Below are 22,864 nucleotides of genomic sequence, written 5' to 3'. Positions count from 1 at the left end.
TTCCTGGAAGTAACGCACGGAATACGTAAGAACTTTCTTTGGACAGCTGATATCGAACTGATAAAAAAAAACATTGATTGATCGAAAGCAAATTTAGCGTTCACCATTTTTCAGAGGAATTTAGCATTCACCTGTGCGGTTACTAAAAATGCAAAGAACGTTTTATGGATAGCAGCAACACTAAAGCAGCTTTTCATTGAATCCTGGTGCAAAGCATAGCCCAATAACAGTACAAAAAACCTAATATACAATCTACATGTGGCCTTAGAGATTACTTCTGCGACTTGTTTAGAATGCAGAAATCTCACAGGAAACAGTTCAGTTCCCACGGTTGGAAACTTTACACATCCTAAATGAGACTATTCTTCATCTGAACTCTCGTAAGCTAAACCAAGCAAGCTTCCAGCTGTGTTCTGTTGCTTAGCCACCGATGGCTCATCTGGCCTTGGCACTGTATACTCAGCATTGACAGTCCCATGAGATGATCCCTTCTCACCCAAAGGTGGTTCCAATTGATTCTGCGATGAAGATAACTTGCTGACAGAATCTTCTTCACATTGATTAGTCTTATTGCTATCTGCTGGCTGTGAAGGGCTGCTAACTTTTGGCCGCTTTGGTTTGATCCCAACAATGTGCTTCAAGAGATCCTGTTGCCTGCCCAGAAAGCAAGCACCCAATCATAAGAACAAAAAGGTATTGCAGATGGAAGTAGCAGCTATCTTGCGGGCAATTTACCTTATATCACTTTTAGGCTTAGGTTCAACACGAAGAGCCACTGGGACAGCAGGTGTAGAATCAGCTAAGATTGCTGCTTTGTAATGTCAGTGTTAAGGAAAGCAAAGAGAGGAACTTATACATCATGTTATCTGTTTTCCACTATTCCAACCAAATGAATCTGAATTGAAAATATGTGAAAGTTTCATGCTAAGAAAGATCAATTGAACCATATTATATTCTGAAGTGTATAACAGGAAAAGCGAGGTTATGATATTTAATAAGGATATCTTAAAGGCAGCAAATGCCCGCTTCTCCGTACGACGGAGAAGACGCTCTGCATCTTCCTCAGCTTCCATTTGCTCTTTCAGGTAAAGCAAATCATCGCTATCCAATGCTGAAGAACACAAAGGTATAGGCAACAAGGTTAAACGGCGAGTTTACATGAGTCTTCCTATAAAAAAAGCACGAAATACCTCCTCGTCCATGAAGGTAGCCTCCCCTCTCACCAGCAACTTCTTGCATCTGTTGGTATCAACCGCCGAGTAGAGAGCCAAAATCCCTGTCAGGGCATGTTATAAGAACATTGTACATTGACACCTATTGGAAGTGCATAGTGATGGGATCAAGCTTTCAAGAAAAAGCAAGGTATCTTCATGTACACATTAGCATTGGTCTGAGAATAGAATGCACCACCTGAACCTAAGACAACCCCTAATTTTATCTTTTCACAATGGAGAAGCCAGCACAATTGTATCTGTAGGATGCAGATGCAAAACATAAAGATCCACAGAGCACTCAGAGGTCACAAACAGATCAAATACATAGAAGGTTCACTGAGACACAACAATGTCTTATACATGTAAAAACTGAAGGTCTATGCTTAGTTCCAACTGTAAATTGTCAGCAAACCAACTACACTGGCAAGCTACAATTTGCTGTCACTATTCAAAATTGGTTCTTAACAACCTCATTTAAGTAAAAACAAGTTGAAAGGGTAGTGTCCTCATGTCCTGCCTTATCTACTTCTCCACCAATCCATGTAAGAAATCAAGTCAACACTAAGACACAACAAACAATACCCGAAATTGGCATGTTCACCGAAATTCAGCGGCCAACAGCACGAATTGCCTGCACCTCTAAAGCAAACCTGCCAAGAGAGTACCATTGCTACACTTTTCATCAAACGAAGTAGAAAACTAAACACCTAACTAAAATGATGCCACAGTTTAACATGTCTACATTTAAGCAAGAAAATCCCAAAAGGCTAAAACAAACATACAGCACAGCAAAACGGTAATGCCGCGGCAGCGGTTGCAAGACGATTCGGTCTAACCTTTGCAACCATGCGCTGGAAGGTGATGTCCTCATCATCGATCTTGTCCTTCCCCTTCCCAAACTTCCTATCTGCACATGCACACAGGGCCGAACACCTCACTCAGGAATTCGATGCGAAAATCCGAAGGGGAAAAAACAGGGGTGGGGTAACTCAGGAATCGGTGGGAGCGAAAGGAGGCGCACACCTTTGGGGTCGCTGAGATTGGTGTACTCGCGGACCTCGCGCCCGGACATGGCTGGGGTGCCTGGGGCAGACGACCGGCGGGGGCGAAACCCTAACCCTGGCTCCGAGCGGAAGCTTCGAGACTAGTCGCGCGGGCGCATCCGGATTATCCCGTTTCGGCTGTCCGTGTGAGGAAGGGGAACGAGGTGGTCTGAGTCTGACTCGCGTAGTGACTCTAGTGAGCACTGGGCCCTGGGCCTGAGGCCCAGTTTGGATCCAAAACCGACATCTGGACCTGGTTAAGAAAATAGGGTCCGATCCCCATCCATTCATTGAGAAGAGGCGGCTCAGATTGATTGCCACATATTCTTCACTTGCTTGAAGGTTGATCCGATATTCTGATCGAATAGTATGAACGTATGATCACATTGAAGGCAGATAATGGTAGTCAGCTCATGTAACAGCATGTATCGTTAATGTGAAAAAACTCTGTGTAAATGCAACATGTATCGTCGGTGTGAAGGATTCTGCTTGTTAAATCATAGGTCCGTTATCTCAAGGAGAAACATTTCCATCTGTTCTTCAGATGATACAATCCATCAGCATAATACAAGATTGTCAGATGCTGATTCCAACGTAATGCAATATGCTAAAATATTTGATCCATGCAATATTTAGGCCACATCTGCTCCTATTTCTGCCGTGTATGATACGAGATCACCTGCTCTGGTTCCTGAAACTGACCAAATTGTAGAACTTCTGCAGAAAAACTGTGGCGACCCCGACTATAGGAATATTACTTTGCTGAGTATACCCTGCTTATTTCGAAGGACCTCGTATCTTTGATTTTGGTTCTCTGGACCATGCTGGAGGCAGAACTTTGAGGTTAGACTTCTCAGCTTCCTCGTCGTTTTCCTCTTCTTCTAGAATCTCCTTGATGAATGCCTCTTTGTTTCCTCTGATGCAGTTCTGCAAGGCAATGAAGGGGTCGACACAGTCTGAACCCTGCAGAGCAAGACCAAACAAGTTACTAATAATTTTATTCAGGGGAACTCCGGCACAAATGAACAGCTACTAACGGAAGTGGATAGCCATCTACAATTTGGATCAGAAAGTAAGGGGGTGCTCCTAAAATTTATGTCACATCGAATATTCGGAGGCTAATTAGGAGGACTAAATATGAGCTAATTATAAAACTAATTACACAGATGGAGGCTAATTCACGAGGCGAATCTATTAAGCCTAATTAATCCATCATTAGCACATGTTTACTGTAGCATCACATTGTCAAATCATGAACTAATTAGGCTAAATTAGTCTCCATCTGTGCAATTGGTTCTGTAATTAGTCTATATTTAATACTCCTAATTAGTATCTAAACATTCGATGTGATAGAAATTTTAGGAGGGACTAAAGAAATAAACACCCCCTAAACCTGGTAATAAAATTATACAAGTGCCGTAGATGATGGAAGTAAAAATACAACAAGCTCCCCTTTTCCAGGAAAGTTAAATCAAGATAACTAATCAAGTAATCATTCACATAAGAGAACAGCTTCAAAGGATTTTTCTTATGTAACATCATTCAACAGTAACTATAATATCAAAATTAAAACAACAAATCCTTGAAAAGTATAGACAGAACGAACAATGTATCAACTAGTTGTTAGGAGCAACAGAGATATGAACACATAAAAAACAGAGGATACCAACAGACAGAAAGGGCAAAAACATGTAGGATAAACAAGCAGCTTACTAAAAATGCAGAATTACTAGGATTTCATCTACGATTCACCCTGTGTAAGTCAGAAAGGTTTCTGAAATTTACTAAATCAACCTTCTCTTCTTTGGTACTCTTGAGATAGCATGAAAATGCATCAATAAATTGGCTTCCACAAGGACCTCTTTTCAAGTCATCTAAACATGGACACTCCAGAGCTTTCTGCACTGTAACATCAATTGACTGCAAAGGCGAATGAAGCAATTTCAAATTCAGTTTTGTCTCCATAATTTCACACATCTGACATCTATCTAAAATCAAGATACGAGTTCTTACCTCCTCATTGCTTCCTCCATCAAAAGCCAATGCCTCTGCATTTAAAACATGAATTAGTGCAATGCATGCCGTAGCACGCTCCAAAAATCCAAACCAAGAAAGATATTCTATGCAGGTTCACACATTTTTCAACATCCATAATAGAATATCAAGGGATATAACCTTGGTTGATACATCATCTGGGATAATGTTGTTCCTTTTATCTAAAGGGAATATGAAGGTATAGAGCAGTTTTCCATTACCTAGTCGGATGCAGTGCTACAATGACCTGATACCCATACCAACACTAGATTATACTCATTTAACTAGAGTTATGAATGATGAATCTAGAAGAGATGCAATGCACCGGGCATATGATTCTTTCATAGAAAAAAAAACAAAAATAGTCGGGAGTGAAAAGGATAAGAAAGTGGGTAATAATAAGAGACAGGAACAAAATAAAAACAGAATCACCTGCGGCTAATGCCTCAATGCCGGGTGAGGGCGGCAGGCGAGATGAAGGGGCTGGCCCGGCTGCCGCCACCGGAGGCCCTTCTCCGCCGGCAGCGCGGCTCCCCTCTCGGTCCATGCGGTGCACCGTTTGGTGGAGGCGGCGCAGGTGAACAGGTGTCTGTGTCTCCCAGCAAAGGAGGAGTGGCCGCCGGAGTAGGCGGAGACGGGGAGCGTGGGCTGTGGGCTGTGGGCTGGGACTGGGACGGAGGAGAGAGGTGCGTGAAAAAATTGGCGTTCGAGTTGACTGACGACGACTAGGTTGGGCGGCGGCGGCGGCGGGTCATGTGGGCTGGAAGAAAGTTGGACGCTCAGCCCATATAGCATGATTGCCTCTCCAATCCACTTTTATTTTTCATATTTCTTTGTTTTCTTTAGGCCCCGTTTGGTAGGGCTTCTCAAAGTGCTTCTCCACCGGCTTTTGGTGAAGCCCTACCAAAGGGTCAATTTCAAAACGGCTTCACCACCAAAGCCGGGGAGAAGCCGCAAAATGGCTTACACTAGAGAGGAGAAGCCGAAAAAAGTGGCTTCACCGGCTTCTCCTCCCTCTCCAAGCATTAAGTGATCATAAAATTACATATATTGCCATTGAGAAGCCGTTTTACCAAATGTTTTGCAAAACGGCTTCAGCTTCACTAAAAAAGCCACTCCACCGAAAAAGCCGAAGCCGAAGCCGTTTTATGATAAGCCGAAGCTCTACCAAACGGGGCCTTAGTATCTTTCCATTATGTTTTTAGCTAGTGAATTTGTTTTATGATGAAAAGTAGCTAAATCATTGTATTTTTGTTTCAAATTTAATTCTGCACATCTACTTCCCTTTGTATCTGTTCTCTCCCACACAACAAGCGATGTCCCTTGGCAACATGTTTTTTCTCCACCCACCTTGGTCAGCCCATCTCATACTGGAGTTGTGAATAAGTTTAAAAAAAAACTGGAGTAGTGAATTGCGACAGGGATGAGATGAAGCATGTAGTAGAAGCCGAAGCAAAATTGATGACCCAAGTGGCAGGTGAGTTTTGATCATTTTTGTTTCAAAAATTGGCTTGGTATGTCCTCCCGCTTTTTTAAAATATAAAAACATAGGTGTTATTTTTGATGTGATATGGTCTCCAACGCCACATTTTGATTGGTAATATCTCTTTATGCTATATTGTTCATGAACGTAAAAAAGTGCTTTCAAATATGCATATAAAAGAACACGACCCCACCTGCCAGGGTCATAGCGTGCAACAACACGACCATAGCGTGCACGGTGGAAGCATCGGAAGAGCCAGGTTCCGACTGGCCATCATCCAAAGAGTCGACCCCGCCTGCTCGGTTCCGGCGGTTTCACTTTCATCTTCAGCCGTGGGCGGCGATCGGCGAAGCGTCCCGACCGGCGACCGCAAGCACGCGAAGTGTGCACTGTGCCGTTGTCCGTTACGGCGCGGCGGAGCCGGAGACGCCGAGTTGCCTCTCTTGCCAGAAAGAGTAAACGAAGCCACCAACGCGAGGCTTCCAGTCCAAGCAAGCAAAGGGGGGCAGACCGGTGGAGTCACCACCAGAGAGCGGCCGGCATGGGGATCGTGGAGGCGTGGGTGCGGGAGAAGCCCATCCGCACCTTCCTCGCCCGCCTCGCCCAGCGCCGGGCGGCGGCGGCCGCCGCCTTCCTCGCCTCCTCCACCGCCACCGCGGCCATCGATGGCGAGGGGGGCGGCGAAGGGAGCATCCCGCAGCTCTCCTCCATCGCTAACTCCGTCGTCTCCCGCTGCTCGAGGTACGCGTCTCCGCTCCACACGAATCTACTGCGCTACGGGTTGGGGATAGAAGTTTGATCTGAGCTACCCACTGGTTATTCAAGGATACGCACGGATGATGTTTTTGATCCTGATTGGGGTAGTTACCACAAACTCCGTAGGAGACTAGGATCGCAACAGAAGTACACCCAAATGCAGCAGATTGCTTCTATCCCCGAGCTTGATTGGTACTAGAACTACACAGAACCCTAGTGGACGTTTGCTCGTCCGAGCATTTAATTTTGATGTATATTGATCCTCTGGCAAGGTTTATTCTTCTTGTGAAATTAGTAAAAGTGATGGAGCGAACAACATGGCTACACCAGTCATTTACAATTAGTCCTTACAGAAATCTAATAAGAGTGACATTATCTATTGCTGGACATGTGCACTTCACACTTCAAGTTCAATACTTTTGCCAGAGTTCACACTTAGTTTCTAGACTGTACCTCATTAGGTTTGGGCATATCGTGAACGGGGTTATCAAGCAACACAAAATAGCCACAACTAGATCAACTAAAGGTGAATCCACCTTTTAATAAACCAAATTATATGCAATGAGGGATGTCGTTATTGGCATTAGTATTTAAAAAGCGCATTATCCTATATCTCCTCAAGTTCACATTTAACCATAATGATGCTGTTGTTGGCAAGATCTTTTTCAGATCCTGTCACATTGCTCAGTTATGAAGTGAAGTGCTTAGTTTCCTAACTTTAACAATTTCAGGATTCTTGCTATTTCAACTGAAAACTTACAGCAAAGCTTTGGGACTGATTTCCCTCATAACTGTAATGAGCCCAATACATATGCAAGAGAGCTTTTAGAGTATTGCTGCCACAAAGCTCTTCATGAAGTTACTACACGTCCAGACTATTTGGCTGATAAGAATCTTCGCCGCTTGATGTTTGATATGATGCTTGCATGGGAAACCCCAGGCTCTGAGGATGCATCAGTAGAAAATGTGAGAAATCTTCAAGGCTCCATTCTTTTGTGAGCAACTATTTTTCGGCGCCTTATTCATCATATGGATATCTTTGAAAGGAAAATAGATAAATAACTTTGTGATTATACCTTCGTTTTCCTTAGATAGCTTTCACAGTGTTCTAGTTTACTTGATGAATTTTGTTATTCTCTCTTGCTGCTGTGATGGTCAGGGTTCTATTGTGCGTGATTCCCTTGAGATTGAAGATGAGGATGAGGGATCAATTTTTTATGCAAATTCCACAAACTTGGCTGTTCAAGTATCTTTTTTGAATCTGCACCTCTCTTTTTTTTAATACTCGTAACTAATTATTCTATGGCAATACAAATGATAATTGCGGTGTTCATTTTTAGGTTGATGACAAGAAGACAGTCGGGCTAAATGCTTTTGCACGAATAGCACCTTCATGCCCAATAATAGCTGACTTAGTTACTGTCCACAATCTGTTTGATGTACTTACAAGTTCATCTGGAGGCCGATTGCACTTTCTTGTTTATGACAAGTATCTCAAGAGTTTAGACAGGTAATTAACAGAACCTCTTAAATTGTTGAGATTTCAAGATCTATCTTACCTGTCTTTTGTTAATGCATATATTGTGTTTGTGCATAAATATATGAAATCTTCATGATTGAAATGATGATTCCAAGTAAGCTAAACATACCTAGTTAACCCTCTCCGCACCTGGAATTGCAAAAGAAGTACATTTCTTTGTTGTAGCATTGTGCTTAGGTTCGAATTCAGGATATTTATTTGATAGAGGAAAAGAGGAAATTTAGGGCTGTGGATCTTCAATAGTGCATGATGCTATAATTGATCCAATTAGATGTACTAAGAGCATTATGTTGTTATTTATAGGGAACTGAGGTCTGTGAAAGGTATCATGCAATCGCCACTTGCTTCGAGTCTTCATCTTGATGCTGGAGAGTGTATATTAGCTATTGATGGAGACAAGCCTATTCATCCTGTTTTGCAACATATCGGGATATCAGCATGGCCAGGTGAATTGATTAATCGCTATACAATTTCTCAATTGGCAGGCACGCTTCACTTTGGAAAGACATTAATATTTGCATTCTTTTTGGCAGGAAGATTGGTCCTCACAACACATGCTCTTTATTTTCAGAGTATCAGAGTGGGTTATGGTGATAATATTGTTAAATACGACTTGGCAACAGATTCAAATCAAGTGATTAAGCGTGATTTGACTGGACCACTGGGTGTTCGCCTCTTTGATAAAGCTGTGATGTACAAATCAAGCACTTTGTAAGTATTAAAAGGGAGAAGCATTCTCCAATACCCATTTTCTTGGATTCTCTGCAGTTATCATTTGGTGGGTTGCCTTCAAAACTAACAGCACCTTATTTTACAGGACAGATCCAATTTATTTCGATTTCCCTGAATTAGGAGGTCCTTCACGAAGGGACTATTGGTTAGCAATTACCCGTGAAGTATTGCAGGTGAACAGATTTATCAGGAAGTTCAATCTTGGAGATGTTCAGAGAGCAGAAGCACTCTCAAAAGCTATCCTGGGCATCTTGAGATACTCTGCTGTCAAAGAAGCTTTTCATATTGCTCCTTCCCACTTCAAGACAACACTTACCTTTAGCTTAGCAGAAAAGCTTCCGAAAGGAGACATGGTCTTAGAAGCACTGTATAATAACTACTTCCAACTCTTGGACTCTTCATTGAGCCATTTAGCAACTGATTCTGCAGTCGACAAAATGCCAGAAAACCATTCTGTACCATTTTCCTTGTATGCTCTCTCTAGAATGGGGTTTCTTCTGCTGAAGAGAAAAGATGAAACTGAAAAGGAAATAAGCTTTTGTGCTGTTTGCTTTGGTGTAACAAAATCTCTGGAGGCTGCTCTAGAAGAGTCAATTTGTTACTCTGAGAGAATAGAGTCAGCACGTGCTACAGTAGACCAAGTAAAGGTGGAAGGCATTGATGCAAATCTTGCCCTCATGCAGGTGTGTATTATAAGTTATTTTAAATTTCTACTCCCTCTGTTCCAAATTGTAGGTCGTTTTGGCATTTCTAGATTCATAGCTTTTGCTATGCACCTAGATATATATTATGTCTAGATACACAATAAAAGTTATGAATCTAGAAATCCTAAAACAACCTACAATTTGGGACAGAAAGATACTTGGCTTGGCCATCCTAATATTTGCCTTTTGGGCACATGCAATGTGTAGGAAGTAAGCTTCCCCATTGCCCAGGTTTGAATTATAAAACATGTTGATTTGGATGCAGGAAATACTTTTATATTTCATATTAGTTCTTTGGCGGAATTCCTTGCTTTTTCACATTGCCCAAGCTTATTTCTCAAATGATTATACTTCAGTAGCAAGGTGATTTGCATTCTGATGATCGCACTATATTGCAGGAGTTACTCTTCCCTTTAATTCAAGTAGGCAAGATCGTTTACTCTCTCAGCCAGTGGGAAGATCCTTTGAAATCACTTCTATTCTTAGCTTTTATGTTGTATGTTATTCAAAGGTAATTTCATTGTGTCCATTAGATCTTATGAAGTATGCTTATACACACTAATTGAACTTATCCCTTTTGGTTTCACAGGGGTCTTGTCAGTTACATTGTGCCCTTTGTTTTCTTAACTTTTGCTGTTGTCATTCTTTGGCGTAAGTATATTGGAGGTGGAAAACTGTTGGAAGTGCTTGAAGTAAAACCTCCTCCAAGTAAAAATGCTGTTGAGCAAATCTTGATATTGCAGGAGGCTATATCCAAGTTAGAAGATTCTCTACAGGCTGTAAATATTGCTCTCCTGAAGTTCAGATCTGTCTTGTTTGCCTCTGTTCCTAAGGTTTGTCTTTGTTTCTTTGCTTTTTGACATATTTGGCTTCCAATATCTTGGTAGGAACCAGGGTATTAGTCCATTATGGTACACAGGCTAAGAAGGTCCTTGCGCATCCATATGGCCTACCGTAAACAATCTCTTTACATGCCTACCCAATATTTGTTTTACAAGCTCAGACAACTTGGTGATGAGTCGTTGTTTATAACTTCTCAGATTTTGGTTCTGAAGCTCTAGCCCAACATGAATTTATGCCTTTGCAACATTACATATGATTTATTGTGCAGAATTATAAAACAAGGTAGTCTTCTGGACACGAGATTTCCAGTTCGGCAAATGCTAATGTCTATCTTTTGCCCACGCAGGCCACTGAAGTGGTTGCAGCAGTACTTATTGCCGCAGCAACATTTCTTGTCTTCGTACCTTCTAGGCATCTGCTACTTATGTTCGCCCTGGAGTTGTACACGAGGGAGATGCCACTAAGGAAACAGAACACCGAGAAGTTCCGCAGGCGAATTAGGGAGTGGTGGGCTCGCATTCCAGCTGCACCTGTGCAGATGATCAGACCTAACGAAACCAAGAAAAAGAGGTGATCATGGGCTCTCGAAAGGGAAAAGGAGTCCGCTGAATTCCCATTCCCGGTTCAACCTGACCAGCTAACCTGTCCAGATTTTAACCCTGATTGCTCGATATCATCATTGTAGTGAAACTGCTACAGATTAGCGCAGATAACCAATGTAAGGCATTGCTATGGATGTACAATTGTCAAAAGCTTTTTCAAAATCCCCCCCTTGATTGTAAGGCATTATTTGAAGTTAGGATGATAAGGTTCTTGAGCTCCTGATTAATTGGTTCCATGCTGCTCTTCTCCTGTATTGAACAATTTGAACTCTGGCCAAAAAATTGCACTTCTGCCCTGTTGCAAAGCAGTGAAGGTGGTGGCATCTGGACCCGGGAAGGATATATTGTACACGGAACTGAAATGATGCATCCCCATTGTCACTGAAGTGAAGAAGTCCTGTTTTATATTCTGTTTTTTAAACATATGACGTTTATACCAAACTAATTAGTTCTTGTTACAAACGTTCGTATATTTAAAAACGGAGGGAATAGTCAATAGAGCAGTGAAATACTGGAATTGCCTTTTTTTTAAAGATGGAATTGCTTTTTTCTCTCATCCTTCTTGGGAAATCTTTTTAGTCAGGCCCTGTAAACAGTCCTTCAAAATTCCAACTTCGACACTATGCAAAAAGAAGATTTCCCATCACATCAAACTTGCGGTACATGTATGGAGTACTGAATGTAGATGAAATCAAAAACTAATTACACAGTTTTGTTGTACTTTGCGCTACAGTATTTTTTGTTGTCTGGGCACTAAGGCCTCAGTCTTTGTTCGCGTGCTGTGCCTCTGTTTCTGAAAAGGCATAAACAGCTCAGCACCTCTTCAAGTTCATCTTTTTGCAGCGTTGGCGGGTGTCAACAATGGGTAGGTGGGGGCAGTTCTCTGCACTTCTGCTACCTAACCCAAGCGGCAAGAGGGTGCTTTGACTCCTCTCCACTCTGCATACCATACCAACCTCGCACAGCCAGAAGAGGAGCCGCTCCACACCGAGGATCTGCCGGAATGGCCGCTGACGCTGCATCTTCGTCGCCTCCGGCCGCCATCACCTGCCGAGGTACGAGCCGCCCCAGCCCAATTGCCTTTGGCCCTTTCCTCTGTATACTACTTGTGGCGCGGCGTAAAATTTGATGGCTTGCACGCAGCGGCGGTGGCATGGGGCCCGGGGCAGCCGCTGGTGATGGAGGAGGTGGAGGTGGCCCCGCCGGGGGCCATGGAGATCCGCGTCAAGGTCGTCTCCACCTCCGTCTGCCGCAGCGACGTCACCGCGTGGCAATCCAAGGTACGCACCACGCACCACGGCAGCAGTTTCTTCTGTTGCGTTTGCTACGGGTGGATTGAAATGTCAGGTCTCCTAGTTTTCCTTCCTCCGCTGAGAGCCTGAGACAAATGATCTCTGTGATTGTGATTGTGGATGTGCATCACATTCTCTCATTATCTGTTTTCTGTTTTGATTCCGTGACGACAGGCGCAACCTGATCTGTTCCCCAGAATATTCGGCCACGAGGCATCCGGGTGCGCTCACCGATCCCCTTCAAACTGCTGAGCCTTGTGAATTGCTTGTAAAACTGACATTTGAACACCTTTGATCTGTAGAGTGGTAGAGAGCGTGGGTGAAGGAGTGACCGAGTTCCAAGTGGGAGATCACGTGCTCACCGTCTTCATCGGGGAATGCCAGAGCTGCAAGCACTGCGTCTCGGGGAAGAGCAACATGTGCCAGAAGCTCGGCCTGGAGAGGAAGGGCGTCATGCACAGCGATCAGATGACCCGCTTCTCTGTCAAGGGGAAACCCGTGTATCATTACTGTGCAGTGTCCAGCTTCAGCGAGTACACGGTTGTTCATTCAGGATGTGCTGTGAAGGTCGGCCTGACAGTGCCAATGGACAGGGTGTGCCTGCTGAGCTGCGGTGTGTCTGCAGGTAATTCCTGAGGTTCAGAACTCCAGATTATCTGAGAGTTGCCGTGTTTGATTTTTCTGGTTCTGGGAATTGGTGCGCATATTCATTCTGATCATACCTTTGTTCATTGTTCCGTTCTCTAGGACTTGGTGCAGCTTGGAATGTTGCAGATGTATCTGAGGGTTCAAGTGTAGTTATATTCGGTCTTGGAACTGTAGGACTTTCTGTGAGTAGCTACATAAGCTTCCATTATAAATTCATTAGCACACATCAAGAACTGTACTTACAAGACATGTCTGCTGAGTTAGGTTGCTCAAGGTGCTAAGCTTCGGGGGGCGTCCAAGATTATTGGAGTTGATACTAATCCTGAGAAGCAAGAAAAGGGTATGTTGCACTGTCAAGTTATACATTTCCCCTATGAGCCCTCCTCATGTTACTTATTTCATTCATGGTACAGGGAAAGCTTTTGGCGTCACAGATTTTATTAACCCGAATGAATTGAGCGAGCCTGTTCAGCAGGTATTTTATAGCACACAATTGGGCACATGCTCATCACTCACCTTTGGGATTGTGCCGTTCTTCTTGACTGCTTACATGAAGAAGCTGCTGAGTTATAAGCTTATAATCAGACTATGAGCTACCAACATAATCAGGGCAAAATAAATTTTCATAGAAATATTCCCTCCTGGCACTACCATTTGGACTTAAAGACAGCGCACTATTTTCTACAGCTAAAGTTTTAAAATGCACTCTCGAATATGATGTGCTTCACGAATCATGTACCATGAAGGCTGAAGCTTATGCCAAAAAAGAAAAGAAAGAAAAAACCGATGTAAGTAGAATGTTCTGTTATGATTGCAGGTAATCAAAAGGATGACTGATGGAGGGGCAGATTACTCTTTTGAATGTGTGGGTGATACCGGAGTAGTTTCCACTGCGCTTCAATCATGCTCTGATGTAATTTCTCCTCTCACATTTCTTTACATACATATCACAGTTCATATATATTTCTCTTCTCACATTTGTTTGCATACATCCACAGTTCACATATTCGGTTTCTGTCTATTCATATGCATTTCCGACTTGCCAGGGTTGGGGAGTAACTGTAACTCTTGGTGTACCAAAAGCAAAGCCAGAGGTTTCTGCTCATTATGCATTTCTTCTATCTGGAAGAACACTGAAAGGATCTTTGTTTGGAGGATGGAGACCCAAATCTGATCTACCTTCATTGGTGAATAAGTACGCAGACAAGGTACTTCTGAAAACTTCTGCAGAAACAACTGTTTAAAAACAAGAGAAAAAAAATTAATGATAGTAATATATTGCCGCTTCTTCAGTGTGATGTGCCGTGTGGAGGCAAGTGTGGAAAGATGATCTTTAATATACATATTGAGATAATGGATGTTGACTATGTACACAACTGATGCCAGTAAAGTAGAAAACTATTCATTACTATGACACCTGGGATTGAATGCCAGAAAAATAACCTACCCTTTTATTTCATCTGTGTATGGGTTGGAGCTTTTTAGCTGAAAAATGATTTACGAAGCATAAACTTATATTGATTATTATATCTCGTCACTTATCAGGAAATTCAAGTTGATGGCCTAGTCACGCATGATATACCATTCGGTGACATCAACCGTGCACTCGAACTGATGCTAGAAAGCAAGTGCTTGCGATGTGTGATTCACATGTCACAGTGAGGATTGAACAACTGCTACAAATATGCTCTTTTTTCCTTTATCACCTTTGTGGCTCAAGTATTCATCAGCACATCAGAGCTCACCCTTTTTGGCTTTTTTTTTGGGTTATCCTGGTAAATTTTGGTGTTGTAAATCAAAGTACAGAACTCTCAAGAGAATCACATTGATTTCCCTTTGAATCTTGTTACTTGCTTCCTCAAGAGTTGCCCCTGTAACCTGTCTTACTGAAATTATACCGCTGTACTGTTTTTATGTTCCATGTATAAGCCATCAAGCCAATACTACGCTTCAGCTTGTTTTGATGAGTTGAGATTGGAAGGATTCTTGAATCTGTAACATTGTGTAAGACTGAATGATAACACAATAGAGGTGAAATTAATTGCTGATTTGACAGATTAAATTTTATTTTGAAACACTCAGAACTCCTATAGTTGAAGGACTATAAGGGACTCCATTAAACTCTTTGTGTCTTGTACATATGTAGTTCAAACTGAAAAGGCTATGGATTTTTATCCAGCCATTCTTTTGCTGAAAAACAAATATCGCAGAAGTGCGCAAAAGGAAATCTACCCTGTAATTTAATTAAGCACCAAAATGATGGAAAGCATATGTGTTATCTTAAGGAAAGATCTTATGACTAATGTTCTTGAGGTTACAATTGGGCCCTTGCTGGAAAACAAATTATTTGAATTGGTCACAGGTAGTAAGAGCAATTTCCTCGTTAGTACTAGTCTTCTGCAAAGCTCCAGAATTTTGTTGTTTGTCAGCAGGCCTTCAGTTCTGTTCTTGTCAGAAGAAGCTTTCTTACAGGCCTGAGGTTGGCAATGAACTTTATAGATGGTTAGCCCCCTTCCACAACATATCTGATTGGGGAAGCTCATAATCTTCAGGGCTTAGAGCCAATGGAAAATCTGGCAATGGAGGTGGTGTTGCGATGATCTTGCTGACTCCTATGTTCGACGCTCTGAATTTACGTAAAAAAGAAAGAAACAGGATTAGCATATACGGTGACAGCTATTTCTTTGCCTCTTTCTTTGAGTCTAATTCTTACATTTGTTGTGTGTACAGGTCCTGGTAGCTCTGGACCTTGCTTTGTACATCTTTTGGGATCATGTCCAAGAGATATTTGGTTGTTCCAAAAGGAGCTGGGCTTCTGCAAAGTAAACAGGTGACCGAGATACATTAATATTTCACTGGTATGGAAGGCACAATAGTAGACTTGGAGCATTGAAGAGTCAAATTTAGATTCTCAAGCATAAAAGGAGAGGAAAAGACTTGGAACTGCTAAATGACCTTGATGCTGGAGGAGCAGAATGGAAGGCCTCAGAAGCTCTTTTGCTCTCATTGAGAAATTCTTCTGATGCCTGTAGAGCAGCTATTGCCATCTCTTGGGCTTTATCAGTTTCTCCCTCATCAAGAATTAATCCATGGAAATAGTAAGCAGCAGCCTGGCAAGGGAAGAAAATAAGAACGAAATCATGTAGATTTGTATAGATGATAAGTTGAAGATAATTTCATAGTGGAGAAATTATTCTGTGCTGCTCAGAACATTAATACAGGTTGCTAATCATCAGTTTGTAAATGTAATTTGGAAATCAAAATAATTGGAAAGAGAGAGAGAGTTAGCTCGTTTACATACTTTTGCTTCAACATATTTCCACTTTACAAATAGAGAATGCTTTTTTCCCCATCCATCTGACAAAGGAAGCTCTGGGATGCTATCCTTAACCTGTTTAACAATAGTTGACACTTATAGTGAAGAAGTTTGTTTCGCAATTGCTTGATGCAAAAAAAAGGGAAACTATGGTTCGAAAGAATAGGTTTATCACTTATGCATCCATAGGGCCTTGACATCAGGTCTGAGAAAGACACCTGTTTCCAGCATTTGATCATCTCGCAAGCTAAGCGTCTTTTTACTGCTAATGTTGCCTTTGGGTTATCGATTGCCAGTCCAAGTTGCATATCAACCCCCTGTAGAATTTTAAGATGATTAATGGCTCCAGCTGAACCCTGAGTAGCCAGATTTAATTGCAACCAAAGCATACATGGGACATGGCATTAAGGATAAACATTATAGCTGTTTTGGAATATCTGCTAAAACAGTACATGTCAAAAGAATTTGGTGCAGTACCTGACTAAGACCTTGCAAGCTAAGTGCTTTAAGATTGCCCTCAGCTAGATCTACTGGAAGTTCTCTTCTGAAATTAAAACATGAAACATTCATTAGATGTATTGCAAATATTGGCTTATGATATTCACAATTTTGGATCTTCTGGCATCAGACCTTCTTTCAGGTGGTATCTGTACAAGTACATGATGAATTGCACAGTCCAAATACCCGGCTGCCTTCAAGAAGAGATCAACAGTGGCCTGCCTGCTCTCTGCTCGTGACCACATGTGTTTTTGTTACCATCACAGCACAACATAACATGAAGGTCAACAGCAGTCTGATGTTGTCTCAGGTGTATGTTTATGCTGAACTATACCAACCTTCAGAGACTCTCGGTCCGTGACCGTCAGCATAGGACCGAGGAAGGAGGAGGTTGTTTGCCTGCAGGAAGCACACCATGGCCATCAAATGCAGCACGGACAGCACTTCGTACCAAGGATCTGCCATGGACGTCTCCTGCAGCTCAGCAATACACCACTCTGAAACGTTCAGAAGGATTCGCACAGATGCGTATTGATGGGGACTCGTCCTTACCTCAGCAACATCTTCTTGGTTAGCCCATACAAATTGTACTTTGTTTCTCAGCTCACTCCCTGCAATATTTATGCATGATCCGCAATAAATCAGGAAAGATGCTAACTTAACAACAGTTCTAGGAATATTGGATAAGGTAATCACCTCCTTTCACCAGTCCTAGCAGGGCCGGCAAGTACTCTTCCAAAGCCTGGAGGAGATTAGCAGTGCTAGACCCTCCTGAAAATCAAAGACTACAATCAAAGCAAAAATTCTGGTATTCACATTCAGCAGGAACAAGCTGGACAGGTTTCAGTTGCTGCAACGACCCAACTCACCGTGCTGCGCCGCAGCCCGTCGCCTTGGCTTAAGGGCGGTCGTTGATTCCTGCGTCGCCATTGCCACAATCCTTGCCCTCAGAGCTGTCAGCCTCTCCACTATGCTCTTGTCCAGGTGATCACCGAGTGTTTGTGAGAAGTCTATGTTTCTTGGTACCCGGAGACCCGGAAGGAAGACCACCACCTCGCCGACACTAGACAGTCTTCTCTGGCGTACACCAGGATCCCTCCATTTTGATGCTCCACAGCCCATGGATACTTCAAATCTGCAAGAACCATGCAGATGCAGGAGGGAACAGCAAGTAGATGTCGTCAAGAGCCAACAAGGAGTTTATAGCAGGATCTTGTGAAATGAAACTCAAAATTCAGTAAGGATGAAGAATGGAAGTTTTGCCAAGATAAAGTCTAAAGAGAAGTCACTGCGACGCAAGAACATGAAAGGCGATTAAATGAATCTTACCTTTGGTTCGTCCTTTCCGGTGGACTTTTAGCGTCTTCTTCAGCCACTCGCGCAAATGCGCAGTATCCAGATCAAAATCTAAAGCTTGAACTCTGCTTGCTCTCTGCAAACCAACTGCCGCGCATTCAATTTTATGCAAGCAAGTAGTGGAGTGGAAGGACGCAAGGAAGGAATGTTTATCCTATGACAGACCAACCAACATCAAAAGGAGGGTAAGACTTGATCAAATTTATGGACAATTTGGCAGTTCCTCCGTTGGAAAGACAAATAAGGTGAAGAGTAATACCAAGTTGAGGTTATCTTAATATTTAACAAGCACGTACGTGTATTATTGCTACAGAAGCAGTGCATCATCTGATACGTAGCATAACTCTAATATTTGCGTTTCTTTTACTAGTTCAATCAGTCTAGAAGCAATGGAAGGCCTCACTCTTTCATGGTGATTTTCGAGGAACAGAAAATTCAGAGGAAGATAATATCAGCTTACCTTGTCTTTGCCAAGATATCAGATTTGATGCTGATGCTTGTAGCAAACAATTTTTATTGGATGAATTTGGATCTGGGAAAGTAGAACCGGGGGGGGGGGGGGGGGGGCGGCGGAGATTGGTGGGGTCTTGTTGGCCATGACGTGTCTATTTAAAGGTCCGTGGCTCGCCATGGAAGATGGAAATGGAACAGCCAGGCACGAAAAGATGAATAAACGCCTACGACAACTCCATTAACTCGCCGATGTTGATTAAAAATTCATCGCAATCTCTTTTGACGAAAATACTCCCTGCCTTTTTCATGTCTGGAACCATTTTTTCTCCAATACCATACGTCGTGTACCTTTCTGGGTCTTGAACATTCGATGGAGATGGCAAATAGCCTCTTCAACTCTTTTGATGTATGTGCTCCATGGATGTGAGACCTGAGAACATGCACCAGGATGAGAGCCGGCACGATGCACAGCAAACTTCATCCACAGAACCGAAGTTTGTCATCTGCTTAGCTGCTTTGTCAATGAAATGTATTACTGTCTCGTGCTTGTTCGTTCAACCAAAACTTTCTTGACCGTGGCATAGGAAAGGCCAGGCCCCTCGCTGAAAGAGGAATGCTACTGGCCGCCGACACCGCCCCTGCCTGTTGGAGGTTTGATGGACGGATGGTCCAAGAAAGCCAAAAGCAGCAGCACGTTTAGGTCCCGTTTGGTAGAGCTTCGGCTTCTCGTAAAACGGCTTCGGCTTCAGCTTCTTCGGTGGAGTGGCTTTTTTAGTGAAGCTGAAGCCGTTTTGCAAAACGTTTGGTAAAATGGCTTCTCAATGGCAATATATGTAATTTTATGATCACTTAATGCTTGGAGAGAGAGGAGAAACCGGTGAAGCCACTTTTTTCGGCTTCTCCTCTCTAGTGTAAGCCGTTTTGCGGCTTCTCCCCGGCTTTGGTGGTGAAGCCGTTTTGAACTTGACCCTTTGGTAGGGCTTCACCAAAAGTCGGTGGAGAAGCACTTTGAAAAGCCCTACAAAACGGGGCCTTAGTAGTGGCTCAAAATGCTCCGCAAATCGCTTTCGCGACAGCAGAATCCATCGCCTGTTAGGTGGGGGTGCGCGTTCCTGCATACTACTACGGCAAAATTCAGTGTATCAGATCTGCTGGCTGGTCGAAACTGCGTCAGAATTGGGTTCAGGGCCACAGCATGACAGCAGCATAACTAGTTTTTAATCTGCCGAAACAATCGTGCACCGAAGTCCACTACACGTACGGCTGGCCCCTATGACCCGGTTCATTATTTTTAGGCTCGTATCGTTTTTATAACGAAATTGGACTGGGGTCGTGAGTTCGGGACCGTATTCATTCCAGCTGGGCGATGCTGATTCCGGGGCCACAATTTTGATACCCAAATTAAGCTCACGAAATTGCTTAGGCCGACAGTGGTATCTGCCAACGTGTCCAACTACGACATAAATGAGCAATCGAGACAATTAAGTAACCAAACGCTAGAGCAGTAGCTCCAACCAAAGCAGCAGCTACACGAGTACACGTACGTTTCCTATCCGAAACGTAACAGGGGGTTGCCGGCACGCGAGTGACACCGGAGATGCGATTGCACGTCACACGGGTGCAGAAGTTTGTTGAATTGAATTGAAACGAAACCGAAAAAGATTGCTGCGTCTCTCTCGTTTAGTCGGCATCATCCAGGAACCATGGGAAGGGAACCGTATCGCCCCATCGCCTCCGCCGTAGAGCCACCGCCGGAGCGGCCTCAGCGCCCCACGTGGCGTCGTGGCTCTAGTCCTACTCGTCCAACGACGTACACTAGATAGCTGCCGGCACGATAGCGGCGTCCGTGGTGGAAGCTGGGAGCCACCGGAAAAGAGGCGTTTTTTGTCCTCTCGGCACGGGAAGACTGTCCAAAACCCAGTCGGGGAGCCGTCGGACACAGGGTGCGCGGCTCGTGCCCTCGAGTCGTGGCCGGCGCCGGCCAGAAGAAGGCGCGGATTGGCCACCAGTGGCTTCGAGCTCATGGTAATTCGACCGCGTAGCTACTAGCGGTGGCCGGTTCGACGACATGGGCGCGTGGGAGCGGTGCTTCGTAGTGTGGTTCTAAGGAAGTTTTTGAGATCGGTTCATTGGTGCAGGTGTGTGTGTCGTGTGATGGCAGCGCATGCGAGTTTGCGACCGTGACGCCGCCTGCTCTTCAGTTGGAGGCTCGTGTATAAAGTTGTAAGCGAAAAATAAAATCCGGGCACATAGAGTTGCATTTGAAAGCACCCGCCGTGTTATTGAAAGAAAGTAGTTCTTTTATGAGAATTTCGCCAACAAGAAAGTTTCCTTTTTTAGACTTGGTAGATTTAGGCGGGCCAGGACCGCTGGGCCAAGTGGAAATAAAAGGGCCTGTTTGTTTGGGCTGCAGCTTTTCTTCGGAAAAGTCAACACTAGCTTATAGAAGATGTGTTTAGCTTTTTGAGCTCAAAAAGCTACGAAAAGCTCATAAAATTGAGCTTTTCAGTTTTTCATATAAACTCAGCTTTTCAGAACTTCCAGTTTTTTGAAAGCAGATTATTGTTTATTCGAGCTTCTAACTTTTCATGTTGAGAAACTGTCAAAAAGTTCAAACAAACAAGGTCAAAGGCCCATTGCAAACAAAAGTGAAACTTGTAAGAAATCATCGTTCGTCGATCTGTTGCTTGTGAACTGTGATACCCTCTTCGTCCATACGAGAATTGATTACAAATGCTACAGCTAAGTGTAACGACGATAGCTTAATGGTGTTCATCCTATACGACACAGTTTACATTGCTAGGACCTGCACAGCATCTACGCAGAAAGCCAGATAGACGTCGAGGTTGCATGGGTCTACGAAAGGCCCTACCGCCTGCCCCTGGTCGGAGTACGGGACGTGCGCCGGCTCACCCCGTCCATTATCGAGGTGGACAATGTAAAACAGAAGCTCCGTCGACCTATTTCCAATGCAGAAGTAAACAGCATTGGCAGCGATCGAAGGAAACAGCCTGGTGGAGATGGACAGCGCCCGAGCTGAACCGATGAACACCGCCCGGTCAGTGCCCACGGTGCTGGTTGGAACGAGCTTTCCCGCGTCGACGTCCACCTCGAACACCTCGACTTGTCGACGGTCTCTGCTGGCGCGCACCATGAGCATCCCGGCGTGGTCTTCGTTGCTAGATGGGGCAAGAAAGAACTCAAAGAAGGGCCTCATGGCCGGAGGCGCGGTGGTCGTCGTGGGCCTCGTGGCGGCTGTTGTTGTCTGCTTGATAACGTACACCAGCCGGGGCTCCGGGTGGAGCTCCACGGCAAGCACGTCCCCGGTGGACGTCGTAATGTAGAAGCGCCCGCGGATAGAGAGCGCGGAGCTGAAAGAGACGTTGGCCGTGCAGCCGTCGAGCTCGCTCGTGTCGACGAGAGCCCAGCGCGGCTCCCCGGGCCGGATGCAGGCGATCATCGGGATCACTCCATCCATGAAAATTACCATGGTGGGCGCGGAGGCCCCCGCCGCGCCGGCACCACCATTGATCACGCCGAAACCCCTGAAGCGGTAGTCGCTGTCCAGCACGGCCGTGGACGCCGCCTCGCCCAAGATGGAGAAGTCCGGGGCCGGGAGGTCGGCGACCGCGTGCGTGAGCGGGTTGAGGAGGCGGATGGCGGAGGTAGTCTTGCTCCACAGGACAAGTAGGCCCTCGGCGTAGGCCACCGCGTGGTGACCGGAGAGCTCCGGGAATTCAGCGTGGGTGAGGGAGGCGCCCGTGGCGACGTTGAGCAGCCGGTACTTGCGGTCGCCGTAGTTACGGCGAAAACAATCTAGGTAGTTAATGAGCACGACCCAGTTGCGGGGGATGAAGCGGCTGTGCAGGCCGCGCGGGTCCTCCGTCGACTGCCGCCACGGCTTGCACACCGAGCGGAATCGGATGTACTCCGTCAAGTCGATGCCGAGCAGCCGGCCGGCGATGTATGCGGCAAGGTCCGGTGGAAGCTTGGTCCAGTCCCTCCTGCAGAACGCGCACGCATGAAAGGTAAGTGCTCAAGCGGCGATCGCCAGAGGTGAAGTAAATGGAATGGAATCGGAATGTCACCTCTCTGGATCGCGGTCCAGTTCGTGCATCAGACGCGGAACGTCGCAGCCGGCCTGCCGCCGTTCTCTGGCCATCTGATCAGCCAAAGAAGACGTGTGGCTAAACCAGCAAGCGACGTGCTGCGCGTGTGCACAGAAAAGAAGACGTGCACGGGCGGGACCACGGGAGGCTCAGCTATGCGATGATTGATGAAAGAGTAGTATGCCCCATACCATGATTTCGGCGTCAACAGCTGATGATGGGTCCTTATAGTCCAGAATCT

The 22,864-nt window shown here is 44.6% G+C and overlaps 6 protein-coding genes across 11 annotated transcripts; 2 read left to right on the top strand and 4 right to left on the bottom strand.

Moving 5' to 3' along the window:
- Window positions 1–169: 169 nt before the first annotated feature.
- LOC101774508 lies at window positions 170–2,422 on the bottom strand. Of its 3 annotated transcripts, none has more exons than XM_004953168.4 (6): window positions 2,238–2,422; window positions 2,051–2,121; window positions 1,191–1,239; window positions 1,005–1,111; window positions 736–815; window positions 170–654 (listed from the first exon to the last, which is right to left on the bottom strand). In XM_004953168.4, the coding sequence occupies exons 1-6, from the start codon at window positions 2,284–2,286 to the stop codon at window positions 360–362; spliced, it is 651 nt and encodes a 216-aa protein (XP_004953225.1). In that variant the 5' UTR covers window positions 2,287–2,422; the 3' UTR covers window positions 170–359. The 3 variants fall into 3 exon arrangements, with proteins under 3 accessions (XP_004953225.1, XP_022683252.1, XP_004953228.1); XM_022827517.1 differs by having other exon boundaries at window positions 1,191–1,276; window positions 2,238–2,305; XM_004953171.3 differs by lacking the exon at window positions 2,238–2,422 and adding an exon at window positions 1,797–1,864 and having other exon boundaries at window positions 1,191–1,276.
- A 305-nt stretch (window positions 2,423–2,727) lies between these two features.
- LOC101774102 (mitochondrial intermembrane space import and assembly protein 40 homolog) lies at window positions 2,728–4,976 on the bottom strand. The gene is made up of 4 exons (XM_004953167.3): window positions 4,724–4,976; window positions 4,271–4,305; window positions 4,052–4,177; window positions 2,728–3,220 (listed from the first exon to the last, which is right to left on the bottom strand). The coding sequence occupies exons 1-4, from the start codon at window positions 4,836–4,838 to the stop codon at window positions 3,035–3,037; spliced, it is 462 nt and encodes a 153-aa protein (XP_004953224.1). The 5' UTR covers window positions 4,839–4,976; the 3' UTR covers window positions 2,728–3,034.
- Window positions 4,977–6,036: 1,060 nt separating this feature from the next.
- On the top strand, window positions 6,037–11,318 carry LOC101773696. Of its 2 annotated transcripts, XM_004953166.4 has the most exons (10): window positions 6,037–6,515; window positions 7,262–7,496; window positions 7,690–7,776; window positions 7,871–8,040; window positions 8,374–8,516; window positions 8,604–8,781; window positions 8,888–9,485; window positions 9,905–10,017; window positions 10,096–10,339; window positions 10,696–11,318. In XM_004953166.4, the coding sequence occupies exons 1-10, from the start codon at window positions 6,316–6,318 to the stop codon at window positions 10,921–10,923; spliced, it is 2,196 nt and encodes a 731-aa protein (XP_004953223.1). In that variant the 5' UTR covers window positions 6,037–6,315; the 3' UTR covers window positions 10,924–11,318. The 2 variants fall into 2 exon arrangements, with proteins under 2 accessions (XP_004953223.1, XP_012698737.1); XM_012843283.3 differs by lacking the exon at window positions 7,690–7,776.
- Window positions 11,319–11,742: 424 nt separating this feature from the next.
- On the top strand, window positions 11,743–14,841 carry LOC101773001 (alcohol dehydrogenase-like 6). The gene is made up of 10 exons (XM_004953164.4): window positions 11,743–12,006; window positions 12,095–12,231; window positions 12,418–12,464; window positions 12,546–12,868; window positions 12,991–13,073; window positions 13,156–13,231; window positions 13,305–13,366; window positions 13,709–13,804; window positions 13,938–14,099; window positions 14,437–14,841. The coding sequence occupies exons 1-10, from the start codon at window positions 11,955–11,957 to the stop codon at window positions 14,551–14,553; spliced, it is 1,155 nt and encodes a 384-aa protein (XP_004953221.1). The 5' UTR covers window positions 11,743–11,954; the 3' UTR covers window positions 14,554–14,841.
- A 143-nt stretch (window positions 14,842–14,984) lies between these two features.
- On the bottom strand, window positions 14,985–18,634 carry LOC101771781. Of its 3 annotated transcripts, none has more exons than XM_004953163.3 (13): window positions 18,522–18,634; window positions 18,035–18,137; window positions 17,575–17,840; window positions 17,402–17,476; window positions 17,258–17,316; window positions 17,044–17,179; window positions 16,838–16,934; window positions 16,685–16,751; window positions 16,426–16,524; window positions 16,193–16,282; window positions 15,847–16,001; window positions 15,605–15,706; window positions 14,985–15,517 (listed from the first exon to the last, which is right to left on the bottom strand). In XM_004953163.3, the coding sequence occupies exons 3-13, from the start codon at window positions 17,825–17,827 to the stop codon at window positions 15,385–15,387; spliced, it is 1,266 nt and encodes a 421-aa protein (XP_004953220.1). In that variant the 5' UTR covers window positions 17,828–17,840; window positions 18,035–18,137; window positions 18,522–18,634; the 3' UTR covers window positions 14,985–15,384. The 3 variants fall into 3 exon arrangements, with proteins under 3 accessions (XP_004953220.1, XP_004953218.1, XP_004953217.1); XM_004953161.3 differs by having other exon boundaries at window positions 18,035–18,148; window positions 18,522–18,628; XM_004953160.3 differs by having other exon boundaries at window positions 18,035–18,215; window positions 18,522–18,607.
- A 2,529-nt stretch (window positions 18,635–21,163) lies between these two features.
- On the bottom strand, window positions 21,164–22,674 carry LOC105914693. The gene is made up of 2 exons (XM_012847236.2): window positions 22,603–22,674; window positions 21,164–22,518 (listed from the first exon to the last, which is right to left on the bottom strand). Exons 1-2 carry the CDS (start codon window positions 22,629–22,631, stop codon window positions 21,306–21,308), a joined length of 1,242 nt encoding a protein of 413 aa, XP_012702690.1. The 5' UTR covers window positions 22,632–22,674; the 3' UTR covers window positions 21,164–21,305.
- Between the last annotated feature and the right edge of the window lie 190 nt (window positions 22,675–22,864).

Source organism: Setaria italica, chromosome I, assembly GCF_000263155.2.
Source record: "Setaria italica strain Yugu1 chromosome I, Setaria_italica_v2.0, whole genome shotgun sequence".
NCBI lineage: Eukaryota > Viridiplantae > Streptophyta > Magnoliopsida > Poales > Poaceae > Setaria > Setaria italica.
The sequence above is the reverse complement of the archived record's forward strand: the minus strand, read 5'-3'. Positions and strand labels throughout refer to the sequence as shown.